Source organism: Mytilus californianus, unplaced genomic scaffold (genome assembly GCF_021869535.1).
Source record: "Mytilus californianus isolate M0D057914Y unplaced genomic scaffold, xbMytCali1.0.p SCAF_10, whole genome shotgun sequence".
Classification (NCBI taxonomy): Eukaryota; Metazoa; Mollusca; class Bivalvia; order Mytilida; family Mytilidae; genus Mytilus; species Mytilus californianus.
Window position 1 is genome coordinate 31,795,864 of NW_026262582.1, and position 20,072 is coordinate 31,815,935.

Below are 20,072 nucleotides of genomic sequence, written 5' to 3' on the forward strand. Positions count from 1 at the left end.
ATCTCTTTTCCTACAAAAAATACTTCATCCACTATTATTACTATTAATATTTAGAATAACTGACCTAGAATAATACATAATCATGATCATAATGATATTATAGATTCATTTCCTAATTGGTCGCTATACAAACGCTGATAAGGAAAGTATTTCAGATCTTTATAACCTGTAGATGTAACTTTTATGATATGTAGGTATTAAGTCTATATTTATACATTTTCAACATGTTATGTTATGCCAATGTGTTCAATAAATATAGATTCTACCACTGCATCGAGTGTGATACGATATTTATCCACTCGAGACAGTTAAATTTTAAAATTTAAAACGCGAGGCTCGCCGAGCGTTTTAAATATTTAAAATTTAACTGTCGAGAGTGGATAAATAATCGTATTACACGAGATTTGGTGATGGAATCTGTTTCTCTAATGATTTTCAAACAATACGCAGGCAAATTTATTCCTTCTTTTCGAATGATCTGCAAAAAGATGTGTTCTTTCTATGTGACGTCATCAGGCATGGTCGCCTTTTTTCATGCCGTCACAATAGGAAATTCAGAGGAAAGCAAGAAAATTCGACGTCATAATCGGATTTTAACCAATGAAGAACTGAGATCAAACGAACCACACGTTGATTAAATTTTTTTTTATACAATGGGTGCAGAAAGGGATAAATTGACGAAGAATTAGAGAAATTGTCTTACATATTCTACTGAAAGTAGAAAATATGATTGTTAGAAAATTTTCTCTTAATCCATCAAATGCAAAATTGTAGATCTTACCGATATGCAGTTGACAAACTGTATATATATTAATAGACAATTTCTTGACGATTATGTTCGTGAAGTTGACTGGACTGTTGTTTTCCACGCAACAGTTTTTTCTCCGCTTGTATGTAGAATAAAATTGACAACAATATATTACAAATGTTTCAAAAAATTCCCCCTTTTCCTCTCATTTTTTATTTAAAGTATATTTTTACTTTAGTGATTATATTCTTAATCTGCACGCCATTTACCGTGCTGTACAGATAACTTATTAATTAATAAATATGTTATACTTGTAATGTTTTCTAGTGTTGGCTCATTTTTTTTTATTCCGTTTTATGCTAGCTCATTGTCGACCAATAAAAAATGTTCATCGAATGAAAATGTCGTCTTTATTTGCACGCCATACTTTATTTTACACAAACTAACACTGCATTTGTTTCTTTTAAACCATTTTCTTATCTTATACTGAGTTTGCTAAAACTAAACCGTTCCCGAAAATCGTCATAAAACTATTTCTCAACTTTCACAACCTATTTAGTTTTAAGTACAAACACTACCTTTTAATTTCAGATCAGTTTACCTGAAGAATAAATGCCAGTTAACACTAATAGCTTAAGAATGCCACTTGAAATATGCATATCTGCAAATAAAATTTCAAAAATAAATTTCTAAATAAAATACAAAAACCCACATAAATTTGAAGAAAAACAGGTTACACCATGTTCTGAAGAAAAGAAAAAACCGGACATTTAGCAGTCTTCCAAACTCTTAAAATAATACTCCAGACAGAAAAATAGTATTTATCACGATGGAGAAAGAATAAGTAAGAGTTATAAAAAAATACAAATATATGAAAAGTTACTTAATACTTAAATTTTGACATTTAGCTTGTTCATTAGTTTCTATATTTAACAGAATTATTTTATTATACATGATTGAATGTTTCTATTTTTTTTATTTGGTTGAGAGCCTCGGTTGCCGAGTGGCAAATTGCTTCATCTGCATATGATCAATAACCTGTCAACACTTATTTTTGTGATTTCGAACTCCGATCGTACACATATGTAGCTAGAATTTACAAGAAGGTCGATTGTTCTCTCTGGGTACCCCAGCTTCTTCCGCCCATTATAACTCACTGTCATGATATTGCTAAGAATGTTGAAAATAGCATTTAAACACAAACAATGAATCATTTAATCAATCATATTATTATTCTTTGATAAAAGAGCGGCATTGACTCACCATGGTATATGCATGAATTTTTATCGATATCATCCCCTTAGCAAGAGAACAAAGAGTCTTGAACCGATACTTCTTTAAGGGTTCTCCCTAATATTCCGAACCAAACTAGTCCGACACCACAAAAGTCCGACAAAGGTAGATTATTGTTGGAATAGAAAGTTTTCATAGAATCATCATAACTGGACGTTAAGCAACCAACAATCAATCAATCAATAGAATCATCATTGACGTTGTATGTGAACTACACTTTCTTATAAAAGAAAACAAAAATAGACAATATTATCCATTTGGTAAGAAATACCATGACCATATTATCCTTTTCAAGCATTACAATTTCTAGTCACTCACTGTATACATGAAGGTATAAATCCTGAAATGTCCAATTGCTAATTGGTTATATATTTACTTTACATGAGGGAGACATATTCCTTAATCTAAAATATCTCCCAAAACATTGTGACAGTAAAGTTAAATGACAGAAAATCCGTATTTTTATGCCAGTACCGAAGTAAAGGCTACGGGGCTGGTTTTCCCTCGGGGACTATCAGTCCACCAGCAGTCATCCACCCACTAGTGGTAGTAATAACTTACATTTACTGTTATTGATTAGTTGATGGACAATGCCTTCTTTTCTAAACGCAGTTTAAGTATTAAATGAGCATCATCATGCTTTAAAATATAAAAGAGATATACATTGTGTTCAATTATTCAGTGTTGGACTTTTGGGGTGTAGACCAATGGGGTGTCGGACTAATGAGGAAAATAATAGTATGTCGGACTTATGGGACAGCAGAGCAATAGGGTGTCGGACTAATTAAGCGTCGGAATATGAGGGTGCTGGACCAGTGGTGTTTCGGGATATCGGGGCTGTCCCCTTATTGAATACTTGTATTTACGCAATGTAAGAATCTACAAATTTCCAGTCGTTAATTTTGTTAAACTTGTTAAAAGATCTCTGACGGTTTGCTGCCCTACTTTCGTAACTACAAGTACATACTATTAAAAAAGGAGCAGTCTCATCAATTTTTGTCTTTTCAATATAAATAACAATAAAATGACTTATTTTCAATAAAAAATAAATACCTGACTCGATAACATTTACTTAAACTTTCCAATGTATCTAATTAGAAATGTACATACATGACATGTATAGAAATTACAAGAAATTCTTCCTTCTAAATCAATACAAATATATCTTCCGTTTTCCCAGTATTAAACAATTGAAATCGGAAACTAATATTCAATATGTATAATGTTCTAAGTGCTTTGTGTTAACTAGTACATACATTGATATCAAAATGTCTTTTTACGAATTTGTATATAAAAAATGGTGCTATAGCATAGGTCTGTCATTTGAGAACCCATTTATAAAAGTAATGTTCAACTAATACAATTTTTAAACTGTACGCACAGATTATGTCTTTGTCATTTATCTTTGGCATGACTTTATCGAGTGAAAAAAAGCTTGAGTTTGGTACCATTAAAACGTTTAATCCCGCAATTGTTTGCACCTGTCGTAAGTCAGGAATCTGATGTTCAGTAGTTGTCGTTTGTTTATTTGGTTCATAAGTGTTTCTCGTTTTTTTTTATATAGATTAGACCATTGGTTTCCCCGTTTGAATGGTTTTAAACTAGTAATTTTGGAGGCCCTTTATAGCTTGCTGTTCGGTGTGAGCTTAGGCTCCGTGTTGAAGACCGTACCTTGACCTATAATGGTTTACTTTTATAAATTGTGACTTAGATGGAGAGTTGTCTCATTGGCACTCATACCACATCTTCCTATATCTATTGATCCGTTTAGTTGTTACAAAATGTAAACAACTTAAATTAACGATCTCAAAGAAAGACAAATAAGGACATTTTTTCCCCGACTTATTTTATGGTTATGAGACTAAAATTCGGAAATCTTATCTTTCATAGTTGCGTATTGTGTCAATATTCTAGCTTCTTTGCTCATGATTTGTTTTGAACTTCACCGAGATATTCGTATTTGATTGAAGTTTAGTCGGAATGTGTGCTATAGATGAAATGAATACAATTTTGAAGCGTAGAATGTTTTATTTGCAATTTTGAGTGGAAATATCTACAAAATCTTGACTGTAAAAACATAATAGCGGATTTTAAGAACTGGTGCTTTTCCACATTTTGTCTGTATACTTTATCTTTTTTTATCACACTGTTGATCTTGTCGACGAATGTTGAATGTTTAACTACGGAGCCCTGTAGGTCTCATACTGTTAAAGAGTTTGTTTTAAGTCAAATGCTTGAGATGTAAGTATATGGATTTATATTTAAAGTCTAGCGCTGCAGATGTAAAGTCGCTCGCTGTAAATTTAAATTTCACTGGAGATGCAAACCATTAGCGCTAAAGTTGAGTATAAATGTCGAAATCCCAATCCTGCAGAAAATATTTAATTTGGAATTTACGTTTCAAGACGCTGTTTTTTTTTTTTCTTCTAAACATCTACCCGTCTCTTTCCATTTTTCAATGGTTAGTGTGTATTAAGTTCGTTCGGAGAGAGCAAATGTATCGCCCTATTGTGAATAAATAGTTTCAAAAGAAAATACAAACTGGCGGGAAACATCTGATAACCGCAAAGGTTCTAAATGTGAATTGTGGTGTACTGAATGATAAGCCTTACTCCAATAAATCCAATCTGTCATGTAAGACCTCATCGTTAAATTTATGTCATTTTATATCTTATATTCTAATCTATTCCATTCGTCAAATTCTAAAGTAGGGTAGGGTTAAAATGTTAAAAAGCTTTATTTACACTCATATTACAATATTGTCATGTACCTTTCGCAAGGAAGGCGTTGTCAGTGTTTGCCTATTGTTTTTATAATTACTCTTTAATGCACACGATATTAGGTAAAAAATTGCATGAATTGTGACAACGGGCATTTGAATTTTCGAAAAACTAAGGCTGTTCTACCTCAGGAAAAGATAACCTTAGCTGCATTTGGCAAAAAATTTTAGGAATTTTTGGTTCTCACTGCTCTTCAACTTCGTACTTTATTTGACCTTTTAACTTTTTTTAATTCGAGCGTCACTGGCGAGTCTTTTGTAGACGAATACAAAATTTCAATCCTGGTATCTATGGTGAGTTTATATACAAAATATGCACATTGTCGGAAAAAATACAATTGTTTTGTACAAATTCTTAGAAACAGAACGAAAAGCGAGGTCCGACGAGTTTTTCTCCTGTTTCGTAGCGATCGAGTCACTTGGTGAATTTATTAGCATGACGTGGTATTGAAACAAACAAAAGTTTGTAGTGTAAGACCAGTTTTATTTGCGCACAATCCAACCCCATTGGATATAAGAAAGTCTTCATTATGACATACCAGTTAAAAACACAAAGTTCTGTAACCAATTTAATGATTATTTACCAGAACAAGGAAACTAAATAGAATGCAAACATTTGAAAGTAAGGTCCAATTGGAATGCTTCTCGGCGAATAAAGCTAAATGAGTCAGCGCTTTTGGTCGAATACTGCCTATCAAGACAGTGAAACCTTAATAAAAAAAATACAACTGTATTACACGAGTTGAATGATTAATTTGTCATACTAAGATATGCCGTGTAAGGAGAACTTTATAAAATAGTTGATAGTTTGGGTTTTTGTTGATGTTCATCCGTCTGATTAAATAACAGTTTCTCTTTTGGCCAAATTAAAGTTTCTCTTATCATTGATAAGTATATGATTCAAGTCTTTTCTCTTTGAGAAATGTATGTTAACGAGCACAAACTAATGAAAAAGAAACTATTAATTAAATAAATGGCGATTTCAGTATCATCTTTAAATTAGGCAAATATGAAAAAAACAACATAATACAAAGAAAGGTAAAATAGCTGTCAAGATCACTTCCTGTATAAATGTACATATGAAAATATAAACTACATTTTAATATATACAATACATTAATAAGCAATCATATCAAAAAATTACAATATATATAAATAACAAGTAATATAATATAATAAAAAGTTGTAAACAATAAAAAATTTTTCGAAAGTTAACTCTGAATGGATAGTAATGAATCAATAGTACTAGTCTAAGTACATTCTAGAAATCAATATATTTAACAGCTGCCAAATCATATGAGATGGGGTTTACATAATAGATATTAATAGGGGGAAAGTGCAGATAAGGGTCCAACAAGAGTGCACACGCTAAAGTGTCTCTCCTGATTAACTGACTAGAAACGCAGATAATGATGCCAGACAGACGTATATATACAACTTACATTTTTTTAAACACAAAATATAACTGACCTACATTTATTGCTTATAGTACTTGAAAAACAGACCAAACGACAAAAACTTAACATTGGACAATGAACCATATAAATGAGGTTAAGGTCAAATGTAACCTATCAGACTGAAATGTACACCTTACAATCACCTTCAATACACCGCATATAATTGACCAACTGCTTATTGTATTTGAGAAACGGACCTAATCACGAAACTTTCACCTTAATCAATGGTCCATGAAATGAGCTCGAGGTCAGGTTAACCCTGCTGTCTGGCAGACAGGTTGACGTTGCATGCAAGGGACCCATATACATGTACCAAATATGGTTATCCTATTACTCATAACGAGTGAGAAATTCAAATGACAAAAAAATTCAAATTATTTTCTCAAGCACTTGCTGAACAATGAAAATGAGATCAAGGACATTCGACGTATGACAGATGGAAACTTAGTCACATACAGTATCTGCATACAAGTTATGAATCACCCAGGTCTTCTTATTTCTGAATTATAAAGCTTTAAACAAATAATTTTCGCCATCGCCGGAAAGTTATACCTATGTCTCGCGTACTGCGACTTTCGTCTCAGGCGAGACAAAAAAACAGAATAAATTGAAAAAAATAATGCAAAAAAAATAAAGAATGGAAAATAATGGGTGCTAAAATATAAAGAAAAGAAAATAACAGGAAAAATATATAAAGAATAGAGAAGATAGGAATAAAAAAAAGAATACATAAATGAAGGTCCCCCATCCAGACCCTTATAAATGTATAGATAAAAATATACTTTTGTATAAGCATAAACATAATACAAAATATTTGTACTTCCCTGCCCGGGATTCGAACTCATGCTTTTAAGATATCGTGGCACCAAATCGCCTTGCACTATGCCCGACGCACTTGACCACCTAGGCTCAACAAATATCAAGCTTATGGCTGTCACCTTTTCTCCTCAGTTTTTATCTAGCGTTGTAACACATTACATGATATATAAGACATGAAGATGGAATATTACAGATCAGCTGAATTATCTATCGTAGAGGACCTTACAAATAAATGTAGGATGCAGTCACAGAAATATTAATATTTTAAGTACGTCTGAACCAGTGACAGATTGAATCCATCGGATCACTAGTGATGGCGATACAAGGCTGAAAACACATTCTGTATATACAATTTGTCTAAAAAACAGCCCAACAATGTTAGATCTGTAAATCTATTTATCTCTACATATATTTTTAAAAATGATTTATTTATACAAGATAAAAAAGTAAAATAACCAAAATACCGAGCTCCAAGGAATCCAAAATGGAAAGTTCCTTATCAAATTGAAAAATCAAAAGTTCAAACACATGAAACTCATAGAAAACAACTGCCATACCAGAAATCGTACAGACATTAACTTATGTATGAAAACACTGTTAGTATGTTTAAGAAAACGATACAGGGTATACGACAACAAGAAATTCAAATAACAACTCAAACAAAAGCGAGAGACATTTGTAGGTATGCACATAAATAAATATCAAGCTTCAGATAACGCCTAAAGACCAACTTCATAGATCCGTTGTCAGAGGTCATAACAAATATACTATCAAAACAGTTGCTGCCTTTGTTCATGAGCATGCATTTGGATAGACACATGGACATGTGGCAATGTTTAAGTTAATTGCCGAATAAAGACAGACACGTCTTAGCTGGGATAGTATGTAAATGAGGTCATGATATTAATATGACAATTGCCAGACAGACATAAACACTTTACAATAATTCCATAAATCATAATTATCGATGCCCTAATGATTATGCATGCCAGACTTAAATATGTTCATACGCCAAACATAGTTTTCCTATTGCATACAGTAAAAGAAAATTTGACCAAAACACAAATACTTAACTTAAACCACTGAACCATGAAAATGAGGTCAAGGTCAGATGACACAAGTCAGTTGGACATGTACACCTTACAATCAAATATAGTAGACATATTGATTAAAGTATCTGAGATATGGACTTGACCCTGAAAACTTGACCTTGTTCACTGATCCATGAGTTCGAGGTCAAGCAGAAACTATCTGATGGGCACAAGGACCATGCCAGGTACGCACATACCAAATATAGTTATCATATTACTCACAATGAGAGAGAAATAACAAATACTTAAACAAAAAACTTTTGTTTTTAATTAGTCACTTAACCAGAAAAATGAGGTCAAGGACAATGGATATATGACAGACGGAAAATTCATAACATAAGTCATCTATATATTTGGATTGAAATTGACGTGCAATAGGCTTTCATATATTCAAAATATATACATGTGTAATTCACACATACATTCGCACTACTACTATATATGAAGTATGAACGATTCAGGTTTTTTACCTTCTGAAATATCAAGCTTTTAAGAAGTATATGTTAACGCCGCCGAGTCCCTGTCCCTATGTCTAGATTCTGTGACAGAAGTCGCATTCTAGACAAAAACACAAATTCAACTTAAAATAAATTTGAGTTTTCACATATGACCAGTTATATGTCCATAGACACTAATCTTCATCCTCTCTTCGAACATTTTTGTCATCGATTGAGACCGGTAATATCTGACTTTCATCCAGTCGTTATTTCATTTTTGCATTGTCTAAAATATTTTTTGCTGTTCATCTTCAACTCCCAAGCCGGAATCTATCAGAAATACAAAAGTTTAAAACAATGTAACAAATTAATCCAAATAATCATGCTTTGGGATTTGAAAGGTAGCTGACAATATAGCTACGGGAAAAATGGAAATCGCAATATTTAAAAATGAAATTATATATTTTTCTGCTTGCACACAAATCAACCAATGTTCATAAATATATTGTGGAGAAATACGTATGTGACTTTTGAGATTTATATTTGATATTTGTAATAGTATACGTCCATTACTAATTATATTACTCTTAGTAATATTATATTTGTGACATTTGATTTAGTGCAAAAACCTATTGGACTCATGTGACTATACTTTAACATACGAATATCAAAATTATTTTGCTGGCACATGTACATGTCTCCATCTTTGAACTACATTATATAACGTTTATTTGTTTATCAAATATTGTGGTTATATTTTTAACATGTTAAGCATGTCTGTTAAATCTAGTATTATGATATTGAGTAATAATTGCTGAATTTGTCCTTTAATTGCAAGAAAAATTGGTGTTGAAATTTGAAACATAATTGTATTATTTTGATGTAAAATTTTGCAGATAACTAAATATTTGATACTGATTTGTCTTGTAGATTTTTAAATGAAATACTTTGGTTTTTCACATTTCCTGCTCACTAATTATGTTCATACATTTACCAGTACAGCAGAAATATCTTTTATCCAAATGTCTTTACCAATATAGAGGGTCTAGGTTGCTTTGTGTGTAATTACAAGAGCACCTAATTTTAGGTTTTGAAATAACTTTCACCAAGTACGTTCAAAAACAAAACATAACTTTTCGAAACTCACCTTGTGACAGGAATTTTTCTTTCTCTTTAAAATTTACATCAGTTGTAGATTTGCTGTCATCAGAAACATTGCTGCTACTTGTACATGTACATGGTTGACTTTCAACGTCATTGTTTGTGTCTTTTTCTAAATACATTGATACAGATTTAATGTTGTATAAACAATTTAATTAGATATTTTATTTTCCATCTGAATCCTCAGTTTTTTTATTGTGTGAATAATTTTCGATCATACCGTTTGTTATTCGTGCACTTCAGATGAATTCAAATTAAAATCTGTCTTTGGGAGAAAAACGTTATAATTTCAATACATAAATAGGGGGAATGTTCTACAAAACTGTTTTCGTCTAGTTTTTTTTTTATTCGAAACAAAATCCTTAAAAGTTTTTAAAGATGTTGCTTTTCTATCATCCTCAACTTTGAAAAACAACATTATATTATTTGTAGGGCATGGAAATCGAATGATGTGATATACGCGCGTGCAACATGTGTTCACTTCAGCTGGTACGACTGAGAGTTTAGAGAGACAAAATTATAAACCGCGCGTAGTCAAAAGAATAAAAACAACTGTTAAGTACTGTATAACCTTAAGTAACAATAAAATAACAGTTACAATGTCCACCGCATTGCACATATTTTATATATACAAGGTACATGGCCAATAGCAAAAACAAAAACATTTTTTTATAAGTATTATTTTACTTATAAAAGTATCTTAGAGAATGAAAGCTTCAGAGCCAAATGCAATGCGGTTTCTGTTTCCAAGGAACATAACTCTTAAATAATATTTGATCATCACTTGTTTTCGAAAGTGTCAAAATCATTTCTGATATAAACCTATGATTTAAGTTTCATAGCATGAACTGTACACATGAGAGCTCCAAAAATGCACTTTTCCATATATTTTAGTAATCAATATTTCCAAGGGCATAACTTTTGGAAACAAAACTCGTCCAAGAAATTCTGATATAAACCTATGATATAAGTTTCATAAAAATCTGGTAAGAATTGTACACGTCCTTGCGCTAACAAGACCGGACAGACAGAGGCCTGATTTTTCTGTGTCCTGTAAAATGCGATGCGCGTGACTCACTGCTGCACCTTTTCAATTTAATCAATAATATGCAAGTCTTACTGATAGACATTAAATGTCTTGACGTTTTTGCATTTGGCACGATATTGATTTGTTCTCATCTATCCACAAACAATCCATTTGGTGAACCAGTAATATGCGTACTGATAACTGTCATAATACTGAATTCAACATCTAGAATGTGGTCTTCTTTGTATATTTTCATCGTTCGAAAGTTAAATTATGATATCTATATACTGTATACATTATTCTAAATCTACCGGACATTGTATATTTTTAAAAAAACCCACACATTTCGAAAGGTCAATAGTATGTTAAAGGTAATTACCATTTTTCTCTTCTTGGTCTGAATCTCTTCTTTTTAAACGTTTTTTAAATATCAGAAATCCTATTACCACAATGAGTACTATGAAAACTGTCAGCAAACTAACCAATAGTTCATTCCCTGTCTCTGAATCGTCAGTGAAAGCTATTAAAAGTTGACAAAAACAAGACACATATCAACTTTGCTTGAATAATGATTCTCTTGAATATCTTCATCGTATGTTAATCATTAATCTATAATTCAAGTTTCTTAATATACATGATATACAAGGATAATGGTGCCCATTATATTGATAATGATACGATTTAAAAAGAATCCTTCCTTTTCTTATCGATTTTCTTATTCAAAAATTGGAAAGCGAACTGTTCCAAAACGCACAGAACAATCAACATATGAGCTATTAAATATATGATGTTCATGGATGAATGTGTCGCTTTTGAAATCCGAAAACTACTTTTTATACATGTATAAGGTTTGGTGCCATTAAAACGTTTAAACCCGCTGCAATTGTTTGCACCTGGCCTAAGTCTGGAATCTGATGTTCAGTAGTTGTCGTTTGTTGATGTGGTTCATAAGTGTTTCTCGTTTCTCGTTTTTTTATATAGATTAGACAGTTGGTTTTCCCGTTTGAATGGTTTTACACTAGTAATTTTGGGGGCCCTTTATAGCTTGCTGTTCGGTGTGAGCCAAGGCTCCGTGTTGAAGACCGTACTTTGACCTATAATGGTTTACTTTTATAAATTTTGACTTGGATGGAGAGTTGTCTCATTGGCACTCATACCACATCTTCTTATATCTAATTATTAAAGAAAAAATTCGTATGACACATAAAACATTCTCACTTCACTAGGCAGCTAACTTCGTAACATAAGCATTAACGGTTTCATGGTATTCCGTCGTGTAAAACAGAAATGATGACAATATCCAAGTTCTACTCGGAGGCGAAACGCACTATACCACTTGCCGCTACCAGTGCAGGTACACGCATAGTAATGAATGTTTCAAGACTAATCTGCATAAGACGACCTAGTTCACTCTCCTAGTAAGTTTCACTGAATATCGAATTTCTCTCTTTCCTTATAAATATTTACATGCGCAATGAAGAGGGGCAGAATTCTAGTTGTCAGTTTAGTTATGGTGACCGTGTAATAGTAGAAGTAGAAGTAGAAATGAATGTTAACATCAAGGATCAAGTACATCACGTTGCATTATATCACAAAAGTCTGTTTGTCAATTTCCTCATTTGACCATGTAATTAGAGATTATTTCTTATTAATGTGTCTTAGGAAGGACATTAATTGGAATTGACAATGGAGACATAGCGGAAAGAGCAAATGACACATGTGCAAATTTAAAATATGAAAAAAGGACAATGACGTCAATTTTAATTCAGATGTATTGACTTTGTTGCACAACAGTACAAGATCTCAAAGTCTCATTGATTTTAGGGTAGCGCCATATGGGACATTATTATGTTACCTACTGATGAAACATACACTATAGATATGATACTTTATCAATCTATTATCAATAAGGGATTTTAAGCTTTAGTTAAAAGTAAAATCGTTAGGTTATTATCGTACTGTTAAATGTTATGCAGATTTTTTACGGTTTCTTTTAGACGTATTAATTATGAAGGTTTTTCATTATTCTATTCTATATATATATATATATATTTTGTCATTCAATAATGATGCTTATACATGTATGTCCCCTGTGTTTCGTATCCATTAATATCTCCGTATTGTCTCCCGTTTTTAAAATGTTCCCTCTCGGAATTCAAAATCAAGATAGTAATGCAGATGTGGTATGATTGCAAATGAGACAACTATCCACCAGAGAACAATGAAGTGGATGTACGTTCTCATGTATACCAAAGGTGTCAGATAGGCAAAAGTTTACAACCAACTATTTATCTGAAGGACATATTTATTATAAAAAAGGATATGCCACAAAAGAGTCAGACTTTGACTAGCCTTATTTCTTGTTTGTAAGAATAGATATGGATTGCAAATTTGTGTATATTACATGTATAGCCAAAACAAACTGATGTAAAAACTGGACATAACAATTTAAAACGTTCCTTGTAAGTAAATTTTTCGTTTTTGGCGATGATGATCATTTTGACCCTTCTTATTGTGTGCATATTTTTTAACAAGTTCGCTATGCTCGTTTCTGTAGTAACTTTTTAGATTTCAAGGAATATTATCTATGTAAAACTGGTCAAGTATTAGGATTTCGCTACATAGCATAGATTACTTAGAGCTGAAAAGTCTTTTTTAAAATTCTTTCATAGATACAACAATTTGTTTTGGAAGTTTGGTTGTACCTGTAGAATTATTCTTAAAGACGGGATATCACATCCTAGTTTTACGTAATGTTGTTCTTATAGCCTTTATACTTGCATACGATCAATGTAAATGTATAGAACCACTAATTCAGGCCCGGTCGGAAAGAACATACAAGAAAGTATGCATATTTTAAACAAAATAGCTCCTACGCATAGCTGTATCTTTGTCAATAGCGGATATATTTAGGTAGTTTTAGTATCAAATGAAAGTTTAGGGACTTGGAATCACTGTAGAACTCTTGTTGAAAGTTTTATTTGAATAATAAAGAAGTATATGAAATTTTAATAGGAGGGCAAATTTGGCCTGTTGTTCAGATCGGAAGTTCCTGTTTTTGTACTATCAAACTTCCGGGAACCAGTACGCTCTAATATGCAATTAAAGGTATATTGATTTTGTCAGCACAAGTCAGGATAAGGTACAGTTTTGACATGAAATAACTGCCACTTTATTTGAACTTAAGATAAAGTAGCCATTAATGCTTGAAATTGCAGAATTTAACATAGAAAGCAATGGGGCTATGAATTAGTGGTTTTATACCTGAAGTCATTCCTTTGATTAAACGTATAGGATATCAATTTAACACCGTAGCAAGGTCTTTATATATTGTTTTGATCGGTACGAACATTTCTTTCATTCGTGATAAATTATAACCAAACCAAACATCCATTGCTTAACATTGATACAACTTAAGGTCCTACATCCTGGAAACATTAAGTGCTCACAGGGTCATGATTTTCTTAAAATGTTTATGACGTATTTTCTAAATCAATCGGATGTGTACTGACTGATACTGTAACCTGGGAGAACACGATGAATTTATTACAAGTATGCTTTTATGATTGGATTTGAACTAGCTTTCAGTAACATCGAGTACTCTAGCTTAGATCTGTACTTTGTACATATTGTCTTTATGTTAGTATGTTTCTTGCTTCATGTCAATCTGATGTCAAGCCTTTTACAATTGATTTTTACAGGCTGAATTTTGTTATGTTTTTTTGTTACATCACTGTCCTGGTTAAGGGAGTTTGATTGCTAACAAACATGTTAAACCCCACCGCTTTCTATGTGTGCCTGTCCGAAGTCAGGATTCTGCACTTCGGTGGTTGTCGTTGGTTAGTGTCTTTCATATTTGTTGTATTTTGTTTGATTTAAATAATCGTCTCACATTTTATTATGTCTTGGCCTTTTATAGCTGACAATACAAGGTTTTCTCATTGTGGAAGGTCCCATGGTGACTTATTTGTGCCTAATCCGCTTCATTTGTTTTCTATTGAATAGTTGTCTCATTGGTTTCCCTATATGTACTTTTTTCAAAAGTGGGAAGAGATTTCCTTGACTTAGCCTATTCGTCTAGTCATAGATCATCATCTAAAATTGCGTTTGAAAACAGTCACTGCCCCCCTGAAAAATATCTCCAATATGCCAAGTTTCCTACAACTAGGACATATGAGTAATGTTCATACGGTTTCATCAAAACAATTTGTTTAAGTAAAACACAGATAGCATTAAATGCTGTGCAAACAGTTGGATCATAGAACAATGGATTATTTGTTTGTTGTCTGAGAAACCTTGAAACAAATACTTTTTCTTTTAGAAATAAACAAGCATTGCTATCCGTTTCTCGAAACACTTTAAATTCCAAGTAGGATTTCATAAAAATTCTTTAAGGTATAGAACCACTAATACAAGCCCAGTCGGAAAGAACGTAGTACATATTTTAAACAAAATAGTTCCTACGCATAGCAGTATCTTTGTCAATAGGTGAAATATTTGGGAAGTTTTGATATCAAATGAAAGCTTTGGGACTTGTGAACACTGTAGAACCCTTGTTGAAAATTTCTTTTAAATAATAAAAGAAGAATAAAAAAAATTAACAGGAGGGCAAATTTGCCCTGTTGTTCAGATCAGGAGTACATGTACCTGTTTTTTTACTTTCAATCTTCCGGGAACCAGTACGCTCTAATATGCAATTAAAGGTATGTTTAATTTTTCAGAACAAGTCAGGATAAGGTATAGTTTTGACATGAAATAACTGACACTATATTTGAACGTAAGACAAAGTAGCCTTTAATGCTTGAAATTGCAGAGTTTAACATAGAAAGCAATGGGGCTATGAATTAGTGTTTTTTTTTTTACCTTAAACGCTATTTCAATTCTTAACAACTTCTTCTTAAAGTAGAAATTTAAGTAATGAATTGTGATGTAAACGTGGAAAAAAAAACATTTAAAAATCCAATATTGCATAAATACCTTCTGGTTTACAGGGATTAATATGTTCAACTGCTAAAGAGTAATTTTTTATCAGCTGGCAAGAAACTTCAAAATCACGATTGCATTTTATCGAATTCGCCAATCGTTTAATCATATAAACTTCATAGTAGATACCATTTGTGTGGTGCTTCACAATATCGAGAGACATTTGGGAATCCTAAAACATAATTATACAAGAGTTCGATTATATTTCTGAGTCAAAATTTTGAATCTATAAATATAAATTGATACGACAAGAAAGTATGTCTTTACTTTTGAAATTTCTATGATACCAGATACCAAAATAACAAATCCTAAGATCTCAATATATACATCCAAAATATTTTTATCAATCAAAGTTGCATACATCCTATATTATTTGGAAAAGTATACAAAAGCCACAATGTTGTCTTCCTTCTCGGTGTGTTACACTTGATTTGCATTTCTGACTAGGAAAATGATGGGTGGGTGTCATGCACAGTGACTGTTTTACACATTCGGTTCAACTAAAACTAGATTTATACCACAGTTGTCAGTATTTCTTCTTTTATATTATTGGTACAACTTGTAAAACTCTAAGACTTCCTTGCACTAAGTTTATAAGTTCATAAACGACATTTTAAGTACTAAGAATCAATTAGGTGTATTGGATTTCCTATTCAGTAACAATACAAATATTTGACAACTCACCCCTACGGTTACATTACAGATCGGCATGGGATAAACCTTTTTCAAATGCAGATCTACTGTCATACTTCCATCTGATACGTTGCTTTTGATTATGGCTTTGGTTTCATTTGCTGGTGGATCTAGAATAATCAAAATATATTTCATTCTTTCATTTCTTGCTGCAAAATGCCATCAGATCGTATACAACCATATACTGTTAACACAGAGATATATATGTATCGTCTTTTGTTCAGTTTGGTAGTATAAAAGAGGGGCGAAAGATACCAGAGGGACAGTCAAACTCATAGATCGGAAATTAACTAACAATGCCATGGCTTAAAAGTAAAAAGACAAACAAACAAATAATAGTACACAAGACACAACATAGAAAACTAAAGACTAAGCAACACGAACCCCACCAAAAACTGGGGGTGATCTCAGGTGCTCCGGAAGGGTGAGCAAATCCTGCTCCACATGTGGCACCCGTCGTGTTGCTCATGTTATTACAAACCCGGTAAATAGTCTAATTCGGTAGGTCACATTAAATAATGCAAATGATGAAATCAAACGAGCAATACATTAACATGTAAAAAATGCAAATATTCAAAGTCTATGAACCACCACTGAATGTACAGCGCTAACTACTCTACATTGAGATCAGACGTGTCAATGATTATACCAAATGCATATCAAATATCATTATCATTGACGTATCATAAGCGGTTCCATTTAAACTGATTTGAATATTTTCTATAACATGTAATCATGGTAATATATACTGATGGGACAGGACCCAATAATCCTTGAAGAAATGAGATGTGACAATGCTAAAAAACTGTATACCAAATATGATTAACGAACCATTAGTGGTTCCCCTTAATTTGACCTAATCACAAACTTAAAATTATAAATCTCGGAATCATCTTAAAGTCAATAGACCATGATTAATGGGGCTGGGGTAAAATTATCTCCATGAGAATAAAATGTGCCAACATGGCCAATGCTTAATATACAACTGCATATTTAACAAATATCATTGATTGATCATTCATGCCATTAGTGGTTCCACTTTACTTAACCTAATCATAAACTTTAACAAATTGTTGACGCCTCCGCTAACGCGATCGAAAAAAGCATACCTAGTCTCGCTATTTGACTTTGTTAAGACGAGATAATAAAATGAACAATCGATGCATTTTATTTTACCATGGTTAAAAATGTCAAATGACTTCCTGTCCCAAGTCAGATGCCCGTAAATCAGTGGTTGTCGTATGCTGCTGTGTTACATATTTGCTTTTCGTTCAATTTTTTTGTACATTAAATGATTATTAGTTTTCTCGTTTGAAATGTTTGTATTTGTCACTTCGAGGCCTTTTATAGCTAACTATGCTGTATCGGCTTTGCTCATTGTTTTAGGCCGTATGATGGCCTATAGTTGTTGATTTCTGTGTCATTTGTTATCTTATGTAGATTAGTCTCATTGGCAATCATTCCACATCTTTTTTTTTTTTTATATTCAAAGTTTATTAACGCATTCCCATCTGAATAACATAAATGTCAAAAGCAAAGCATGTACCTGAACCAAGAATGTCGTACTTTGGCCTATAATGGTTTACTTGAAATAACACTTCAAAAATCCAAAAACGCGCGCTTGTTTTGACTTGAATAATGTTAGTAAAACATGATCTCATCGTCATCGTCATAGTGGTCATCATTATCATCATCAAGTTGCATCAAAAGTCACAATGGGTACATTCTCCATGTTCAAGTAATGATATATATTCAGTATTAAACCAGTCTATGTGGGTATTCATGCCAGTGTGAAAAAACTTATCTTTTCTTCTTTTTATACTTACATTCAAAATTATGTCTCGATATCTCTATCTTCTTTGTTTGTGTTTCAAAGCTATAACGACATTGGTAATTACACTGTAAGTCAGACTCTGTTACGTTGTTGATCTGCAGCTTAAATTGGTTATCATTCGTCACAATTTCGCTATACTTAATTGGATCTATTGGATGGCCATTATAACAAATCAGTTCCGGACCTTTTGTCCACTGCCTTATAAGTCCTTGGTCGATAATGTCTACATCAGCTACAGTACAGACTAAAGACAGAGTCTCTCCAATTCGTATGACCTCTGGTTCAAATGTCCAAAAAACTGCAATATGTGTGATACTTGAATTTAAATAATGAAAGATGAACCCAGAAGTTCAAGGATGTAATTTGGCAAAAACATTATCAGTCTAATTCTACACTGCAATGAATCGTAGTCGAGAAATTTTAATGTATACGATGGCCATAACTTGATTTGGCATTAATATATATATATATATTATATATCAATAATTTGTGGAATTTATGGTTTGCAATCCTCTTCAACTTCGTGATTAATTTATCCTTCCAACTGTTTTAATTCGAGCGGCAGTATCTTTAGCCTTGCGTATCAGTACATTACACTATTTTTAGGACTTATTAACCGATCGCGCAGTATCGGTACCAAACGATTTGATCTCATTATTCAGGAGTGTGTGTCTCCCCCCTTATTATTTGTATGTCGTTTTATATTACTGAGCTAATAGTGAGGCGTTAGTTACTCAACAGATTAAAAAAACAATAAGAGATTACCATGATTGCAGGATTTTTAATGTGTTGTTATTATACTTTGTAGCATAACTCACGTCTTTTCAATTTTCATTTGAATAATTGTCATTAATGGTTCTTAAACACTTAATGAACTAACACTTTCTTTAGTTTTAGAGGTGTTCACCATAAATGTACGACAAAACCCCGAAAGTAGTATAATGCAAGTGCTTACTTAACAAAATTTTGACAAATGACCTTAAACTGCCGATTTTGAGCGGTTATTAATTCTAAAGCACGAGAACTATTTTGTCCGTTTTAACATTGCATCACTTCTCAATAACTACTGAACAAAATTAACATGGTCATCAGTTTGACATTGATGAAAACATAAGATCGATATGATTACAATGCAAAAATGGTATTTATACCCGACCCTAAACTCAACTGTAAACACATTTTTTGTGCATTTTATTTTTACATGTTTAGGTCGAAACATGTCTCATTTCTAAACAAATTCAGATTGACCAAAGCATGGAAAGTGTTTGAGATTATGCGTAGGATATTGTTATGCGTATAAATAAGTGTTTAAATGTTAAACACCTTATTTCTAAAACACATTTTAAGTGTTTTTATTCAAGACATGTGTACATTTAATGACTGTGCTTACTCCAAAAATGTGTTTAGATATTGAACATAACCCGGAAACTTGCTTAGAAATAAGCATGTAAAACAAGCTTGATTTTTACATTGAGTTAAAACATAATAGGGGAACCATCATCATGAATATTGAATGATGATAAAAGTGCATAAAATGTCCGGATTTGTCTGACAATTTCTGTATACACTACAGATTTTTAATGGTGTCATACAACGAAGTGAGAGCAAAATTTCCATTGCTTCAAGTATTAAATTAATAATTAATTTCAAAATGCCTTTTATTAAAATACATACCATTAGCATTTAATGTTTCTATCATATTCAACAACAGCAATCCCCACTGGATATTGGATCGTGCCATTTTATCTGT

General features: G+C 32.3%; 1 protein-coding gene across 1 annotated transcript; it reads right to left on the bottom strand.

The window, feature by feature from the left end:
* Positions 1-5,900: 5,900 nt before the first annotated feature.
* Positions 5,901-20,072, bottom strand: LOC127717945 (uncharacterized). The gene is made up of 7 exons (XM_052223825.1): positions 19,997-20,072; positions 18,315-18,620; positions 16,480-16,598; positions 15,790-15,967; positions 11,192-11,332; positions 9,772-9,897; positions 5,901-8,954 (listed from the first exon to the last, which is right to left on the bottom strand). Exons 1-7 carry the CDS (start codon positions 20,061-20,063, stop codon positions 8,911-8,913), a joined length of 981 nt encoding a protein of 326 aa, XP_052079785.1. The 5' UTR covers positions 20,064-20,072; the 3' UTR covers positions 5,901-8,910.

What these genes read in the sequence shown, in the direction of transcription:
- LOC127717945 (XM_052223825.1), bottom strand. Translation starts at nt 20,063, where the DNA reads ATGGCACGATCCAATATCCAGTGGGGATTGCTGTTGTTGAATATGATA. An exon ending in AGAAACATTAAATGCTAATG is followed by an intron (nt 18,621 to 19,996) that starts GTATGTATTTTA and finishes CACATATTGCAG; the next exon opens with TTTTTTGGACATTTGAACCA. An exon ending in TAATCCCTGTAAACCAGAAG is followed by an intron (nt 11,333 to 15,789) that starts GTATTTATGCAA and finishes AACTTTTAATAG; the next exon opens with CTTTCACTGACGATTCAGAG.